Source organism: Elaeis guineensis, chromosome 2, assembly GCF_000442705.2.
Source record: "Elaeis guineensis isolate ETL-2024a chromosome 2, EG11, whole genome shotgun sequence".
NCBI lineage: Eukaryota > Viridiplantae > Streptophyta > Magnoliopsida > Arecales > Arecaceae > Elaeis > Elaeis guineensis.
The window spans coordinates 70,710,557-70,730,189 of record NC_025994.2 but is presented as its reverse complement, the minus strand read 5'-3'; the positions used below and the strand labels follow the sequence as shown (position 1 = coordinate 70,730,189).

Genomic DNA, 19,633 nt, shown 5'->3' with positions numbered 1-19,633 from the left:
TCTGCATCTTTCACATAAGGATGCTTAAACGGAAGAACTTACTATTTTTCTTGTGTGGCTTGTGTCTAATTGCAGCACTACAGCTTTAATCTAAATCACCCTTTTTTTTTTGGTATGAACATAAATCAACATTCACATATCCAAGTTTTAATAAATTCTCCTTGTGTTGGTTATTTGTATATAAGATGACTTAGCAGGGGCAGGTGGTTCGACTGTATCTTCTATTGTCCATACAGAGATTTATTTAAGTCACTATAATAAGTCTTGAAAGTGCATTCTGTGGTACATTTTTGCATGGTTTGCCTCTGATGCAGCACCGTCGCTTTAATCTCAATCGATATTTTCTCTTTTTGTATGTGTTCTTTTTTTTTTTTCCTTTTTTTTTGTGTGTGTGTGTTTTGGTTGTTTGGGGGGGTGGTGTTGGGTGGTGTGTTAGGTATAGAATTCTGAATCAACATTCAAATTTTGCATATTTTACATTATCTCTGATGTTGGTCATTTGTGGATAAGCTGATTTAGCAGGCTGGTAAAAAGATGTGCTGGATTGTATCTTCTGTTATCCATCTGGAAAGGTTATTTTAGTCACTGCAGTAAGTCTTGAGAGAGCATTCTGTGTTATGATATCAGAATTCTCATGTTTTTCCATCAAAACATAAGTTCAGCAAACTGCCAACTACGATTCATGATCGAATCACAAGATATTTCACATGGTAGAACTAATAAAATGAACTTTCATCTCTCCTCACAGAACCCCTAGAAGAATTTGGTTTTTCTTCGTATTCTTTTATTTTTATTTTGGGGTGCACTTTTTCTAGAGGATAGCTTTAAAATAAAACTTTTTGCACCCTCGCAGCGCCCAAGAAAATCTCTGCAAAAAGCCTGCGGGGCTATCGGGGTCATATCGAGGCTTTCTTAATAACTCAAATAAAATGAAAATTATGGATGATTTTTTTTCTATAGTGAAAATATCTACGAAAACAGTCTCGGAAAGGCATCCTAGTTTTGCTCACAAGTTCACATAATCCTATCTTACAGCCAAAAATGTCGGTTAGAACAGCTAGTGTTGTTGCCAGTAAATCCAACCTCATGATATCTAGGCAATAAAGAAATTTTTTGTGCATTACGTACAGTGCAAAAAAAATACACTGCTTCATCACATTGCACTACATAGCACAACATTTAATTTAGTTCAATTTTTTTTTCAGATTTTTTTGATTAAAATATTATATTTATGATATTCTATTAACTTTTTATGATATTTTGATAATTATTTATAGGATGCAATAAGATGTCATAATATTAGAACATAATATTTTAATTAAAAAAATTTTAAAAAAATAAATTATATTAAATACATATTTTTTTATTAATTACACTATATGGCATAATGTGAACCGGTGCATTTTTTCTGTATCGCACAGTGCACAAAGAATTACTCCAGGATAATAATTCACTACTCTAGAGATCTCAAAGTATGCCACTGATGGCATTGTTGCTATCCCACTTGCATTTTTATTGTGAACAACCATAAGAATATAGCGAGCGACATTTGGATCTGACTGAAACCAAATGAGATGTCGGCTAGAGGTTGAACTTTAGATTCACCAGAATGATACATACTTACACTCAAATTACCATAAGCTGACATAGATAGAGTTGTCAAGACGGGCTGGCCCACCCCGATCCATCTCTAAATGGATCAGAACGGGCTGACCCATTTAACTGACAGATTGAAAAAACTCTAATCAGACCCAATCCGTCATAGGCCACGGATTAAACGGACCAATCCATCAAAATTAAAAAAAAAAATAATAAACAGTAACATAAACTGAATTTCATATTCAATTTGAACTCAAATCAACCTATCAAATCTCCCATCTCAATTCTTAAAGTCATAAAATGAAATTGTCAAACTTAAATTAAATACTTAATACAATCCAAACTTAAAAGACTTTAAGTTCCAATTTTCAAACTAATTTAGAGACAAATCAGAATCCCAAAAAATTATCCTCCATATCATTATTGTAGTCCTCATCATTCAATTCTTAATCTTTTTCCTCTTCTTCATCAATTATCTCTTCAATAACATTAGAACCCTCTTTTGAAATATATATATATATATATATATATAAAGAGAGAGAGAGAGAGAGAGAGATCAACCCACCCCGACCTGCCGATCCAAACGAGATGGATCGTTTGACTAGCTTTTAAACGAATTGCTAAAATATAAACCAAACCCACCCTATTTACATAACGAAGCGGGCCAACCTGATGGATCCAACCCAAATTGACATAAACATAGATAATTAGTCATCCTAGATTGGTGGTGCTGATGGGGGCCTTTCCTTCTCAGGTCAATCTTTTTTGATGCATTCTCTGGTTAATCATTGATAATCTCATTTATTTCAAGAAGCTGGGCGTTCAATTTCTGGATTTCTGGATCAACAAAAGTTTCAGTTATAATACAATGACAAGATCAGGAAGCTCTCAAGGACCTAATACCTTGGTGTCATGGCTAGCTCATCTAGTTCTCATTTTAGCAGCCGCATCACCACCATTGACTGCAAACCAAAATCATCTCCTGGTTGTCTGATCTATTTTACCTTTTTTCTTACCACAACTACTTTTTTTCCCTTTCTTTATAATAATTAGTCACTTATCGAGTTAGTGGTTTGTCCTGAAGATCAATGCCACAGGCAAATGCACAATCAAACGCTTTTCTTAGGCCATCCAAGCATCTGCCCAACCTTCATCCTCATCATTGTTGACATAGCCTGGCACCAGAAAGTCTCCTGATGCCACGAACAAAGCTCAACTAAGCTATAATTTTATAACACGATATCATTTGTCAAGCATTACTTAAATTGATCCGTGCTTGACATGAGAAATGGGTTTAGACCATGAAAATCATATTTTGCATTTGGCTTCATCACAGCTCCACATGTTCCCTAACAGTATCTCAGTTTCAAATTTTACAATATGCAGCAATTAATTTCTTCATAACCACAGTATTACGATAGAATCAAGATGCTCTAATAGTTTCAACATTCTATCATGATACTATTATGAAAATATAAATGCACAAAATGACTTAAATTATATATAGCCACAACAGCTATTCTATAACTTTTATTCCAAAATTTTAGTATAAAACAAAAGAACAAAATCTTTAAAGCCTCTTCATATTTAATACCATCATATGACCTGACATAATAAACATATACATAACCCAACATAATACAGTCAATACCAGTGATTAAGGTGCAAGAGGAAAACCTGAAATAATTCTCTCATTATTGATAACATAACACCAAGTGATTATAGTGGAAGAGGAAGACCACAAAACTGCTTTTAACAGAATTTTCAATTTGGTAATATCAGGGCTAATAAGCCCTATACATAAATCTTAAATTGACTTCGTGATATGCGAGCATATTTCCCTACCATAAATCGAAGAGATGTTTGTTACAGAAATTTTAGGAGCCAGTATCTACATAGAAATTTTATTAAATGGGACATAAAAAGGAGCAATACCTATTCACATCTCTAAAAGAATGCTAATGCTACAAACTTTTCTTGCCCTTGATAAAGAATGCATCAATGGGGATATGCTTTCCCCCTTTAGGAGAGGTCTTCTGCTTCTTCCGAGCATTTTCTTTAGCTTGTGGTGCCTTTCGTACTGACCTGATGAAGGACAATACAATAATCAGAATAAGCCTAATCCCACAAGGAGGAGATAGGGAGATACTGAAAACTCACCCCATAACATGCCTAAATTCTCAGACATGAAAGTTTGATAAACTGTAAGGAGATCAACATTTTCATTACCTACAACTTTGAACCTGCTATTTGTTCTGTAATGTATAATAGCTTTAACTATATGAATTTTTAACAAGTAATACCAGACACTTAGCTTTTAAAAAAAATCTAAAATGGGGGAAATTATAGAGAACTAAAAGCTAAGACATTAAGCACTGTAACAAAAAATAATCTTAGTAGGAAAAGGTGGCTAAAACAACAAAAGTTTTAAATAAGCAGGCATGCAAAGTAATCAAATCATAAACTACAGAAGCTCCATTTCTCCTGAAATTTGAGAAGCTGGTTAAATCACAAGGTTAGTTCATGGTACCTCTCCTGTGTAAGGTGTTCTGTGACATACACAGATTCCTCCTCCTGAAGCATCTCAGCTAGATGATAGTCTGAATGTTCTTGCCTCTCCTCAATGAAGCTTGGAGGCATTTCAATCCCACAAATAGAGCAAATATAGCCATCTACCCATGAAGGTTCTGTCTTTTGACTGGATGCAGCTATTGTTTTATGGCCAGAGAAGTTGCGAATCATCTCATTTTCTGTCTCTACATAATCACACTGTGCAGAGGAAGAAAACTTTCAGACATGATTCAAAACCCACAAATATCATTAGAATGTAAGACAGATTATAACTTAAAGACCAAGACAAAAAAAGAGAGAGAGAGAGAGAGAGCAAGGCATGCCACTTTGAGAAATCATAGATCTTTCAAATCACAATGTTTAAGCCAAATTTGGTGACATAAATTGGCTATAAATCAAGAGTCGAAATAAAATTAGTTGTCTATTTACCTACTTTCTTTAAAGTGAATGCTTTGGTATATTGATTCGAGTTGTACTATGAACTACGAAATGTCTATAACAGTTTACAGCTAACCAAGCTCCCAGGATGTCTTAGAGGGATTAATTGCCTAGTTTATTATTCCACCTTCTTAGGGTAGAATTGGTGAACAACCAAAATAGATGAGTGCTTTATCTCACTGATGTTCATTTTGAAAATCTGCAGACTTTTTCATAAGTTCTGGTCATCTGCTTTGGCATCCTGGGAAAATTAAGAAGGCTTCCCACATCAGCCCCTGACAAAAAAAAATCTCAAATTGAGAAACTATTGATCCCGTATGGAAGAAAAGGGCCTCAGGTCCATCTTGAGAAGTTAACACCCTTGAACAAAAGGAAACCAATTCTAGTTATGCCCAGTGGTAGAGTCTTTAAAAACCTACCTCAAGGGCTTTGATGCCTAACCTGATAAAGATGCTTCTTAGTATCACTATAGCATTTCTTAACTGATGTTCCACGAGTTAATTGTAATGAGTGAAAATTTCTGTTCATGTTCATATAAATTTTCCGATAGAATTTCGTGCACTTCATTTCTACTCTTATCCTGCGCAAGATTAAAAGATTTCTGAACCTAATCAACATTAAGAATTATCATGTTGATTGACCAAGGACAAAGGTCAAAAATTGATGAATAATATTTAGGAGTGATGGTTGGTGAAAAAAAAAGAGTAAAAAAGGAGTTCATTCTGATGCAATAAATGATGAACATCTGTAATTCCAACTTTCAACAATGCACTACAAGCTTTTATGGTAGACTAGAGTTGATACGATGAAGCAATGATGAAACCCTGCTTTCACAATGTACACAATCCATCATGAACAGTCACATGGTGACAGCCAAGGGATTTCAGAGTAAAATTATGTTCGAGCATATCCTAATCTACATCCATGTAAACAATTCAAGTAAAAGAGCACTAAGGGAAAACTCTGAAAGAATCAAATCCACATTGAAAGAGGACCAGATTTCATTTTATTTCTTAGCAATAAATTTATGTACTCAACAGTATTGAAATCTGTTTATAAAAGAAAGGCAATTTCATAAGCAAAGATCTCAATCAAATTAAGCCCTTTATAGTGTTCACATATCAGGCCTCAATATCAGAAGAAGAACGAGGAAACATGTGTACCAGGATTGTCACTGATATCTGATGGCTGACAGTGAGACCTTGTTAATATGATATCAGTGCATCACCTTTAGGAGAGTTTCTGTCCAATCCTAAAATCCAAAGAATGGGTTTCTCCAAAGGGGATTTATGTGAATCAATAACTCAGGTTTATCAGCTGATTACTATCTAATTATATCAAACAGTCAGAATCAATATAGGCACAAAATGCCTAATTGTCTTGTTCGTTTTGCTTTACATTGTTTGGTTCAATGGTCTCCAGAGCACTTCTTTACTAATATATCAATATGGTGGCATATGGTTCAATAGTCCTTCAGAGTATCCATTTTAATTACTTGGTCTTAATCGATAGGACAAAACTAAAAACACAAGCTTAAAAAAGACACGCGAACAAAAACAAAGCTGGGAATCAGATACAAACCTTCCCTGAGCACTCATTACCCATATTTTCTATTCCGTCTGCACTGGTGGAGGCATACCTGAGTCCACAAGACAGCTGGTCCGATGCAAGTACATCATTTTTTTCATATGAAAGAGAGATTTTATCATCATTTGAGGCAGAGCTCTCACGATGAACTGACAGATCAGTTTGTGCGTCACATATTTGATGCTTGTCACTGAATGTAGCACTTGCTGTAACATCTCCTGAGACGACAAAACTTGCAAGAGTCTTCTGCCTGGGATCAAGAGGACCACATTTGTCATCACGAAACTGTGACATGCGCAGGCCTGTAAAGACAAGTTCCAATATCAATCAAGGATAAATAGATAGACCACCTGAAAGAAGCTCTAGAAACCTATTAATCATTTTTAGTTAAATCTGATGCCAATTAATACAGCAAACACTTCAATTTTGAATTTACCAAATAACAGATGAATGCAAGAAGCCAAGTGCAAATTCAAAATCATCAGATTAATGTTTTTTTTTTTTTTTTGGTCGAATGGATATATTACACAGTCCCGGGATAAATACATCCATGAGAGCCAGAAGACAAAACCATCCCGTGTAATCTCAACCGTCCATTTATATTTACCTCACTTTTATTAACTTATAAGAAAGCTGCCTTTCTGGATATCTCTTGCTACCTTATCTTTCCAGTCCACCATTTACATTACTTTGAGTCAATCACCATTGCTGATGCATCACACTCCTCTCTTATAAACTGTTGAGATATATTTGAAATAATGTGAATGCCAATTTAAATGCATATGACCGTAATCCTATACTGATTTGGTTATTCTGGAGTGCGCAGAAGCAAAGAATGTTGAAGAAAACTAGTTCTATATAGTCCTAAGCAAAAATTTGACATGGTGTCAACATACGGGAGTTTTCCTAGATAAGTTCTAGGTATTTTCCAACTGACTTCAAAATTGAGATGGACAGGTTGGTTGAGCTTCGGTATCTTTTTGATGTTTGGTAGTTCTTTTTAAGGTGATAATGGCCTGACAAATCTTAGGTCCAATATTATTTGGATGGAAGCACAATTCCTCCAAACAATATTTGGATTGGCAGCACTGCCTTCAACATATTCTCCTTGTTTGGACTAGCATTGCGTAAATATAGATACAATGGACAACACTGAAATTGAGATGCTTGAGCAAAAAGATGAGTGATAAACTATCAAGAAACCATAATAGAAGATCAACATATACAGATGCATTCTTCTTGCCTAACTTATCAGATGAGGCATAATTCTCCATATTAAGAAATAGGTTATGTTCTTGAACCGAGGTACAGGCAGCCATAGAGGATCCACAAGTTGTATGCGTTGGAAGTTAACATTGGACCTGGAATTTGAGTTGAAGCATTACAGTTTGTGGCAACATTACGTTCGTTAAAAGTTGAAGCATCAGCCATGATCTTGGAAGATAGAACATGAATGCATGAATATAGACTGCTTGAATATCAGAATGTACTTGTATCCTTGGCTGTTCCCATAAATCTTCAACAGTACCCTGACCCAATAATAATAGTATTTAAAAACCAACATAATTATGGTCAAAATAATTTTTTTATGTATAAACGAGATAAGTACTAGCTATTTTAATTTTCCTGCTCTAATTTCAGATTTATAGACAGGCTAATGTGGCACACTAATTAATAACAATTTAGCCACTCAAAAGTTCAAGTTAAAACTCATGAAATACTTGAATTTAAATCATACATTGCAATTCTCGAAATTCGATGTCCTACTTCCAAAACAATATATGTCTTAATTGGAAGTAACAAACATGCACTGAAGATCATTAAAGGAAATTTACAGGCATTCTGCATACCCATCAACCTCAAAGAAAGAGGAAGTTCTGCCTTTAACAACTTGGAAGCATAAGTTAGGATTTCCTCCTTTGATTGAATAAATTTCTGCAGTGATACTGCTCTAGTTCTAACCTGCAGTTTGTTACTGTCAGTACATATGGAAATGATAGGTAGAGGATAAGACACAATTACAGTAGAAAAGAATTTTTCACAAAATATGCACGCTCGACAAGCACAAATTCTATGCAGGAATCTGGGAAAGGTGCCAAAATCACTTTTGTGTAGGGTGTAATCATGAAACATTTTGTTTTTTTTTGCTAGGAAACTTCAAAGTTTTGCAGGTGTCCAGTAATAAATACTTATACAGAAAGATATCAGCTGGGAATAAAATAAAAAATAAAAGAAACCTCAAAAGATGCAGTCTTCAATTTTAGTGTCAAAGTTCGTCCCCAAATACATTCCTTCTGCATGTCATTTGATAATGTTTCTGCAATATCCGCTGCAACAAAGAAAGTGAAAAAAAAAAAAGCAGTATCGACCATTTATGGATGATCACTTCATAGAAGAAATAAATAACATGGAATACTTCTAAATTTTGCACACTGTGAACAACAAAATTTGAATAAGATTTCTTAGAAGATGAATCACCAAATACAAGGAATAAAGTGTTTACTAGCATGTCGAGGGGAAGAAAATATTTTGTCAAAAAATGTGTAAATTTGCCATAGTTCAGTAGTCCTGGCATGATGCCAGAATATCCACACAGTATGAAATGTGAAGAGATTTCAAGCAGTGTTATTGACTTTGATGTGGGGAGAATGTTAATAGCCCATAAGAGAATGTTAATAGCCCAAAAGAAAGAACAGGTGGAATGTTGATAGCCCAAAAGAAAGAACAGGTGGAATGGTCCAAAGCTTTCGGGGAAAGGGGTTAATTTAAAGGCCTACTGCCAAAAGAGCTTATGTCGCACCTTGAATCATGTCATTTGAATTATTGTTTTCAATATCAGGCACCATCAATGTCCCAAATAACCATGTCTGGAACAAAGGCAATACATAAATACAGAAATAAGCTGCAGAAAAGTAGAAGTCCTTCAAATTTAATATACAATAGTATGAGGGTCATTACTGTTACAAATGATAACTTCCGGATGTTATCTTTGATAAATGGTTGGCATCTAATGGTTCCTCATTTACATATAATAGGAGCATGGACACATGTACATATACAAGATTAGATGGAGTCGACCTTGTAGGCTATTTTAGGGCTTCAACTAACTTCTTTATATTGAGGTGATTTTTATTGGGCGATGACCAAACACCAAAGTCAAATTGTGCCTTTGATGGAGTCAGCTTAGCTTATTTCCCTCCCTCTCTCCTCCTAAACAGACACTCAATGCAACTTTCTCTCATCATATTTTTCCCATTATTTGAAATTCCGTTTCTCCTTTCTTTCCTTTCTTATTTCTACCTTTTTCCTTTTCCTTCCTCAAAATGTCAATATACTAATCGTTTATGATAAACTATTTATATCAGAAATAGTGGTTTGCATCTTTACATCCAATCATACCACATAATACACAACAACCAATCAATAAGCAAAAGAATAATTATCTAGAAAGAAGAAAATAAAGTAGAACATCTTTACCCAGTTTCTGTAAAAGCAATGGCTCATCTCCAGTGGAAGAAAATGTTCTCTCACTGCTAATACTCTTACGCAACTTATGTTCAGGAGTATCCGTTCTTCCTAAGCCAAGCCCGACTGAAAGGAAAAAGTCTGCAGCAGGGTACAATTGGACAACATTTAGCCACCATCAGTATACAAGAGGCACATAAAATATTTATATAACATAAATAAGATTCAGAAAGTAGGGACAAACAATTTTATTTTTGCTGTAAATAATCATATATAAAATCTTACAAGAAGCGTAAGAAATCTTTTAGAAAATCAAAATAATCAGAAAGGAAAAGCTGCAAATTCTTGGAAAGCTCCTATAATATTAAATTGTTTTTCATCCCATGTTATGTTTGATGGAGCTTACATACTTATTCAGAAGTTGTTGGTTTCATTGACTTACAACCACATATGCCTGCAACTCTGCAACTTAGTTTCCAGTAATGATAGCATAACCAACTAGCTACAGAGTTTCCAAGATAGAACCACATGTTCAAACTCACTCTTTTATATCTCATTATCATATAGACAGAGATGTTTCCCCTCCCTGCCACTTATTCTGAATTTTTGCTAAGGTTCAGCAAAAACCTACATGAGTTCCATACTGACACCATGTATCTAAAAATTTTCATAGATGATGTAATACTCTCATGATAGTAGTCCTTTGTACATAAGTAAAACAACAGTTTTTAATAATTATTTTATTTTCTATAGTACTGATTTTCCCATATTTGTTTTCTATACTGGATTTTTTTTTTGAGAAATAAATACTCAATATCTATGAAAAGATAAAAATAATAAATTAATGGTACCTATACCAACCAGTTGAACAATGAGAAAACAGTGCACACAGGAATGCACCCTTTTGCAGCAACTCCTCACAAGTATTGATTCCAAGTACATCCTTCAGAATGGTTTCAGTCACCTTACCAATTCCCCCTATCTGTATCCAGAGATCTTTAAGCAACATATCAGATTTAATGACACATTAGACCTTTTGAATATTATTAGATATACCAATTAAACAACCAAAAAGACAATTCTGCAGTGTAAAGGTAAACTTAAACTTTCCATAAATGTGCAAGACCGCAGAATTAATAATCTTTAGTAAAATAACCAAAACTCTGCCAAAATCTAAGAATGTTCACTAGATTGGACAAAAGACTAACAACCAACACTCAAACAAAAAATGCATACCAAGATGAAAAGTGACCAACAAAGTATACTAAATTTTGGAAAAATCAACTTAATGGTTATGGCCTCATTAATCCACTGCCAGATGATAAATGGGGCAAGCCAAAAAATTACGCCTCAGAGATACAGCTAAAAGAAAATGAAAATACCCTAAATTTAGTAAAATCATGCCTACTAGATCTTCTATAAAAATAGAAATAATAAATAAGACTATTTGGTTGACTACTAGATCTTCCAAATGTCAGTCAGTCAATCGAAGACATAATGACAAAAACAAATGATGCTTAAAGCAACAAAGATGACATATCCTAATATCTTAATTTAAAGTGATAGAGAAGAAAAAATAGTCCATCTATCACAAATGCACTATGTGCAGAACAGCCAAAGAATCATTAACCAGGCAATATAGCTTTTTAACATATGCTAAAATATTTTGCAAAGAATGTAGCAAAATTTCCTTAGCAACAGCAGCAAACAGATCATGAAAGGACCATGCATTGAATACTATGCTTCTCCTTGAATAATGTCATTACCAGTGTGTATGGAACCCTTCAGATTTGACCAATCAATAATTTCTGGGAAAGACAATCCAGTATCAAGTTGACTAATTCTACATTGAGAATCATTTCTATTGCCTTCAAAGTTTATTTCTTTTGCTATCCCATCTCATGGTTAGAAAGACCAACCAACAACTAATCTAAACCCCACACCCCCCCCCCAACCCCACCAACCAAAAAAAAAAAAAAAGAAAGAAAGAAAAGCCACCCACTACATCCCCCTCCCCAAAAAAGTGTTGAATGAAAAACCTGGATATAGTCAGGCAGTCTTTATTCTTATATTTATGGGCTATAAGTAGATCTTTTGTGATAAACAAATTACAATGGCTTTAGAAGGGATAGAGAAAAGAGGGTGAGCTTTGGCTCAATGGTAAGGTTGCTCCATTGTGACTTGGAAGGCACATTCAAAACACGAAAATAACCTCTTTGCATGTGGGGTTAAGGCTGTGTGCATCTGAACCCCTACAGACCCTACCATGGTGGGAGCCTCATGCACAAATCTGCCCTTTTTTTCAGAAGGGATAGAAAGGAGAAGGTTTTATTGCAAGATAACATTACCAAAAAGTATATGGAAATTTATATGAAACAAAGTAACTCTATGAACTAATTCAATAGATTTTGCAAATAAGACAACACATGATTAGAGAAGTGTACTCAATTGAAGAATACAGGTGGTGCAAAAGAATTTCACTCAATGAAAATAACCTGAGCCACACTAAAAGTCACAGTAAAGGTGATGAAAAAACAAAGGTCAAGTAACACGATAACAATTGAAGAGAACCCATGTACACCATAAGGTCAATAGTGATGATAATTTTCTTTATGTAACTTATTGAACCATGAGATCAACAATTTTAATAATTTTTTTTATGTGACCAATACAAAGCATGAAAACTATCACCACTACTCCATTATTTCAAAAGATAATCCAGTTAAAAAAGAGTGAATTTCATTTGCCTGTTTGCATTTGGCGATATCAGCAGTATGATGGTGTATCAAAGCAATAGTGAATATTTTATGATAAGAATTGATTCAGGATGTGTTTTAAAATACAGTGCATACAGCCACATTTGCGCCAGCGTATGCACATGCAATTCCTTGACTGCACCACATTGCCTATTTGCAGTTATTTTGTGTGATCATACCATTTATGGACAAAAAATGTGGTCCATTTAGCATTATGCAGCTCCATCTGGGAGCCCTCTTAACATTCCGGAGCTACATATGCAGCCCGCTCTTATGCGGGCCCATGCAAAGAAGGTGGTTCCCATGTGGTTTTGAGTGGGCCCAATATAGGTATTAATAATCTTAAATATATAATGTTACAGTTCTTGCTATTAGGTATTAGGTACTAAGTAATAAACACTAATTGTCAATGGTTATTTCTATTAATATTGCTATTATGGATCAAAAAATATTTTTATCATCATCTTATATTGTATTTATGTATTACATTTATTTTTAAATAGTTAACAGATAACAACTACATCATGCACTCGCAAATGCAGCCCACATATTGTATACGCACGGTGGTTCCTTGGCCGCCCACAACTGTAGCATGCTTCTAAAACACTGATTTGGTGTCTAGTCCGGGTTTCATGCCTTTAATCCATGCATTTCCCTTTAAAGATCATTTTGTAAGCTAAAAAGATCATATTTGCAAAGGAACTGAGACAAAAAAACAACTAAGATATTACCCAGAAATTAAAGAGATAAGCATATATTTTATATGATTTTTTGGACTATTTTCTGATTTTATGATGACATCAATAGATCTTAGCTTACTAGCCTAATCCGTCGATTCAACTCCACCATAGTGAATCTTGTTGAGCCACTTGTTCAGTTATATTTCTTCCTATCCAATATTATATCTCTATCAGAATAAACTACTTCAAATGGCCTCAGCGACCAAAAAATACATATATATACAGAGGAAACCATGTGTCCGTGTCATGTAAACCTTCAGGAAAAAACACACGTTTTCCAATGTCAATTGTGAAATCTGTTGAAGTTCGATAAAGTAGGCAGAAATACCTTTCTTATAGGTAGTGAAGATATAAAGGTCATCACAGCCTTCCGGTCATTTGGTAAGATGTATTGCCCATTGGGTTTGTTAATATCTGAACAAACCTAGCAAAAGACATGGAAAGATAAATTTAACACTATTGAGATATGTTGTCCATAAAACATAACAGTTCAAGACAAAATAACATCATACCAACAATTAGAAAAGAGAAAAAAAATAATTATAGAAGGAACAGTCACTGGCCTTTCACCTTGTTTAAGTTTGATGCATGTCATTACGAGAAGAAGATAATTCTCAGTTTGTGAACTCATAAATAAAAAAAAAAAAAAAAAAAACATAAATTTAACCAGTATCTATATGTTGGTTTAAAGCTAATTTGGTAAAAATCACTGTCTATCAGCATATCAACATAAATAGCTAGAAAGGTTTTCACTTGATAGGGTAGCCTATCCTCACATGAACAGAATTTTAAATGAGTTGGACCAAAATTTATGGGATAAACATGGAATGCTAATGACCACTGGACTGGCTGACCAACAAGTATAATGAATCAAGGCACATGCAATACAAGAAAAATAGCCATATATTAACTCTACAAAAGTGCACAAAATTTACAAAAACGATGGCACGTGGACCACTAAATATGTTTCACAATCAGCACACAGTTTTTTACATCTGTCAACAAGAAAATAAAGTATGAATAAGATACATGAACAAAACCTTGGCAAGCAGGCGGTTAGGCGCCACTCCAACACTACATGTGAGACCAGTCTCCTCATAAACATTATTCCTGAGTTCAGCAGCAACCTTCAAAAAAAGAAGCAAGCACAAGGTGAATGGGACTGTTATGTCCAGCATGATGATTTATGAAAAAACTGACATTGAAGAACCACTAGCCTCAAATCAACAGTTTAGGAGGTTAGGCTGTTAGCTGATCATGCTGAACTTACTTCTTCACCGCTAAGACCTCTTTCATTGCAATATTCAGTTATATTTAGGTAAGCTTCATCCAAACTAGTTGCGATGAAGTCAGAGTCATATCTTCTGAAAACTGAACAAAGAAAATGAAAACTGATCAACATGTTAACCTGGCAATTGAGCTAACAGGAATTAATATAGAAGTAATAGAGTGAACCTTTTCTTGTTAATTCACTGTAATAAGTATATTTCTCGAAATTGGTAGGAACAAAAACCAAGTCTGGACATAATTTATGTGCAATGAAACCAGGCATTGCAGCACGAACCCCAAATTTCCGTGCCTAGATCAGAATAAGTCATAAATCCAGAATCAGCAAAAACACTTGAAATTACATATGATATGGCAAGTCCTGGAATGTTATTCTTCAACATAGAATATGATGTTGCAATGAGAAAGGCATACAAATAGCACACCTCGTAATTTGCAGTGCATATCATAGACATGCTACCTACTGCCATAGGCTTTCCCTTCAAAGATGGATTCTCTAATGTCTCAACGGCAGCATAGAAAGCATCCATGTCAGTATGCAGCCATATCTTTGAAAGTTCACGTGAAGCTTCTAGCTCCAAAATTTTTTTATTAGCAACCTGGAAGGCAGCATGATAGAAATGAATCATGGCCAATTTCCACAGAACCTCACAAAATATTTAGAATCAAGGTTCGCCATCTCGATACTAGGTCCTGTACCACTGCCAACCTGTTATTATGTCAATATGGGGCCAGTTCAGCATTCCAAGTGTCGATATGCCCACCGTACCAGTAACTAGTACCGAATCGGTAGATACAGTACATCATGTACTCCCCAGTCGGTACAGTATGGCAAACCTCGTCTAGAACAATTATAGCAAAAACAAAGCCACACCCTATATTATTTGCTTTGGAATTACAAATCTTACATCAGCCATGCTTACCAAAAGTTAATGTATACCTAGCAACATAAAAAAGATTAAAGAGAATCAAATGCTTAGGAAAATGCATTTATGTCTGGAACCATGAAATATTAACAAGATCTCAAGTCCTCAATAATGATAATTATGCTATAGCAAAGACCAAAATTTTAACAGTATTAGTAGCTTGAAAATAACAGTAATAGTTGCTAGAGATATTAGTTGCATGAAGAAACTACTTTTTGTGTGCATAGACTGCATTCCTGTGCATTTTTATGGATATGATACATGCAGTCCAGTATAAGAGTATACACTGAACTTTCATCCATTATTACTACTTTATTGTAGTTCATTACATTCATATGTACACTTGTGCCTCAAGTGTCATAATGGTAAACCCAAGATCATTGTCTTGAGCCACATCATACATCTATTTTTCTAACTCTGCGAATGCAAAGTACATGCATTTGTTCTTTCTCTAGATCTTACACTGGAACATCATTAAATATGGATATGAATCTCAATATATCGAATATGTTCACATCTTTCACATATCACATCAAAATGCGAAAACAAAATGCAAATACACATTAATATGCATATAGGCAATCTGTAGCTGCCCCACCATATTTTTAGTCAAGACCAATAAACAAGAACTATGGCTTTCACGAACACAAGAAAGGATTTTTTTTTTGATAAATCCAATAATTTATATTACTCTAGAAAAAAATACATCCATGGGAATCAGAAAATAAAATATCTCTAAATTGAACAGGAAGAATATCCGAAGTTGTCCAAATTGTAAATCCTGTATGATGCACCACACACAAAGCCATCCAATCAACAGCACTATTCACTTCCAAAGGAAGATGCTTTAAAATAGAAAATATTCAGAAGTAATTTTGTAACATCCAAAGCTTCAAAATGTGCAATTTGTTTATGCAGTCATTATTAAATCAAAATTCAAAGGTTATAACAAATATTTCAATTTGACACAAATGGGTTTCTAAATCAAAAGAAAGTGCTGGACAGTGCTTTAAAATAGAAAAGAATCAGAAGAAACTTTATGATATCCCAAAGCTTTAAAATGTGCTTCACCATTGCAATTTGTTTTGCTCACGCAGTCATTCTTAAAACAAAGCAAACATATTTTGAACGTACACATAACAAATATTTCAGTTTGATACAAATATAAGGATTCTTAAATCAAAATAAGCTGGTTACTCTAGAAAAAGTTATATACGCCCACCTCCTGAAAATGGGGCATGTCCTTGTCTGTAAGTTTTGCACACTGAGCACGCAAATTCTCTACTTTTTGTCTAATATATGCCTCCTTACGCTTCTCATTCTCGAAATATTTCGATCCTTTACTCATCTCATATATGATCCTCTGCACTTTCTCTTTGTCAACTCCTTCCATTCCTAACAATCATGAAATATTGTACTTTAGAAAATAGAAACAATTAAACTACAGACATATATGTAAATGATGGGTTATTTAAATTATCTTTGAGTAGCCTTGCACCATAACAAAATGAAGTTAAAAATTAACATACACAAAGACAAACTTCATTTCACTATGTATCAAAAACATGTAACAGAAGTCGATGCTACCATTTCATCCACATATTGATCATTTCTAAATAAATAAAAACAATATGAAAAAATAAAGAAAAGGGGAAGCGCAGAAAATGCTTTTTCTATTTTGAGGAAACAGACTGGGAAACAAACCCAGTGAAAGAAGGTGCAAGAAGGAAGATGAAAGACAACAGAGTGGAGCACACCCAAAAACTTAGAAACAATTAAACTACAGACAAATACATGTAAATGATGGGTTATTTAAATTATCTTTGAGTAGCCTTGCACCATAACAAAATGAAGTTAAAAATTAACATACACAAAGACAAACTTCATTTCACTATGTATCAAAAACATGTAACGGAAGTCGATGCTACCATTTCATCCACATATTGATCTTTTCTAAATAAATAAAAACAATATGAAAAAACTAAAGAAATGGGGAAGAGCAGAAAATGCTTTTTATATTTTGAGGAAGCAGACTGGGAAACAAACCCAGTGAAAGAAGGTGCAAGAAGGAAGAGGAAAGACAACATAGTGGAGGCACACCCAAAACCCCTCATGGTAATTCCACCAATTACCTCAGTCCAACTCTAATCTCTGAAAGAGATCAAGTTTTGCATTCTTCTTGATAGGACAACAGTAAAACTGTAAGAACAAGACCAGAAATGCAATCATCAATAAAGAATTTCTTCTTTTTCATGAAGATTGTTGTGGTGTAGGTGAGAGGGCATCATTAGTCCCACATTGGTTGTGAGTTAAAGAAGACTCTAACTTATATGAGATTGGACTTTCTCTCCGACGTGAGGTACCTTTTAAAGAGCAAAACCGTGAGGCCCTATGACATAGTGCTAGAGGCCAAAACAGACAGTACTTCACGTATGCAGGAGCGAAGACCGACCCACCCAAGCCATGAGCTTTTGACCGTAATATTAGCGCCCACCATGGGACGGACGTGCCTCCGACGGACTTTGTTGCACCTTCCACAATCTTGCCCGAAGTCCCTCTTGACTGGGAGGCTATATTGTGTGTAGGTGGAAATCATCATTAATCCCATATTAATTGTGAGTTAAAGTGGACTCTGACTTATATGGGATGAGACCTTCTCTCTCACGTGAGACATCTTTTAAAAGGCAAAATCATGAGGCCTCGCACCATAGTGCCAGAGACTGAAGGGGACAATACCTCACGTATACGGGAGCGGAAAACCCAAACCAATCCACCTGAGCCATGAGCCTTTGACCACAACAAAGATCAACATAGCATCATATTGATTAAAGAACATAGTTGCATAAGTTAAATAGGGATCTTTCTTTTTTGAGATGTAAAGAAAGGAATATGTAAAGCTTAACATGTTGAACCCGCACCATCCCGTGTATAGGCAAGGATCAGCAACTACAATATTATAACACCGTTTGAGTTTTATGCGAGCATGTTGCTACTAAAGTTGTAGACCTGTACGATTCCTAATCCCTAACTCTCTTTATTCAGCCTTCCCTTTACATCACTTCTAACTCTCTTCATTCAGCCTACCTTTTACACCATTCCCCAATTTCAATAATAATGGAAAAAAAAGGTATCAATATTCAACCTTGACATGCTCATCAAAATCTAACCCCACAATTTTTTTGTTGCATCCCAGGCAATGTCCAATACAAATGTCCCTTTACATACACACACCCATGCATTCTTAATTTCCTCACTAAAAGATCCACTACTTTAAGGGAGAACAAACCAAAAACACACGAATTTCCTAGAAAAATCAGGCCCACTACAAGAACGCCCACCAACAAACAACCCAAACTGAAGAAAAGGTAACGGAATAGAAAGAGGCAAACCTAATCTTGCTATCTAAACATGAGAACCGTTCATGAATGGGTTAAAGCCAGAAAAAAGAACTATTAAAACCAGAAGTCAAAGAGAGGCAGAGGGAAAGAATCAAAAACCCTATGATCAAAAGCTACAAACCTAAAAATTTTGGGAAAAATAATAGAAGAAAGAGGAGAAGGAGTGGATCTACTCCTAGATAAACTCTTGGGAGGATCAAACTACCTGCTTTGGCGTTCGTGTAGGCCGTGTGATAGGACTGCCACGGCCGATCACCATCGGAGGTCGTCCCCATCTTCTCCAAGAAGGCAAAAACCAGGTGACTGCGGAGGGAAAAAAAAAATAAAAGACCGCAAAAACGAAAGAGATGATCGCTCTCGGTATTTATACTCGCCGTGTGGGTCGACACCTCCGTTATCGCCTAACCCGCTTTTTACCCTCAGCGCCAAACGCTTGAATCCGTCAATCGTGATACTGTTTTCCGTCACGCGGCGTTAGAGCGTGTTGGCCCCTGTCCGTCCGATATGATTGATCATGGAACCGTTTATAAGCCCCAAGGTTACCGTAACCGACCGCAATGATTTTTGAAAAAATATATAGATGCTCTTATTATTTGCTTTGTCGAGCTTTTCACAATTTCTAATAAATAATTTATTGATAATGGTAATAACAGCAAAATAACTACTTTGTGGGCAAGAGAGCGAATTTGATTACCCCAAAAAATATTTGGTTAGGACAACTAAGATCTGAAATAGGAATCAAAATAGATGACTTCCATTCCAGCCGTTTGGTTGGAGAAAGTCCTATTCCGAGTCACATTCCAAAGAGGAATGAAATTGCCTAATTCTCGATAACTGAATCCGGATCATTTCCATCGGAATGGGTC

At 35.1% G+C, this 19,633-nt stretch overlaps 1 protein-coding gene across 3 annotated transcripts; it reads right to left on the bottom strand.

Annotated features, from left to right (window-relative positions):
- Positions 1 to 3,318: 3,318 nt before the first annotated feature.
- Positions 3,319 to 19,129, bottom strand: LOC105032776 (DNA polymerase kappa). Of its 3 annotated transcripts, XM_073251825.1 has the most exons (15): positions 18,973 to 19,129; positions 16,592 to 16,764; positions 14,869 to 15,042; positions 14,612 to 14,735; positions 14,427 to 14,527; positions 14,197 to 14,283; positions 13,485 to 13,580; positions 10,522 to 10,642; positions 9,673 to 9,801; positions 8,433 to 8,524; positions 8,046 to 8,157; positions 6,190 to 6,497; positions 4,130 to 4,368; positions 3,535 to 3,684; positions 3,319 to 3,440 (listed from the first exon to the last, which is right to left on the bottom strand). In XM_073251825.1, exons 1-14 carry the CDS (start codon positions 19,040 to 19,042, stop codon positions 3,564 to 3,566), a joined length of 1,947 nt encoding a protein of 648 aa, XP_073107926.1. In that variant the 5' UTR covers positions 19,043 to 19,129; the 3' UTR covers positions 3,319 to 3,440; positions 3,535 to 3,563. The 3 variants fall into 3 exon arrangements, with proteins under 3 accessions (XP_073107926.1, XP_010905640.2, XP_010905642.2); XM_010907338.4 differs by having other exon boundaries at positions 3,319 to 3,684; XM_010907340.4 differs by lacking the exon at positions 14,869 to 15,042 and having other exon boundaries at positions 3,319 to 3,684.
- Between the last annotated feature and the right edge of the window lie 504 nt (positions 19,130 to 19,633).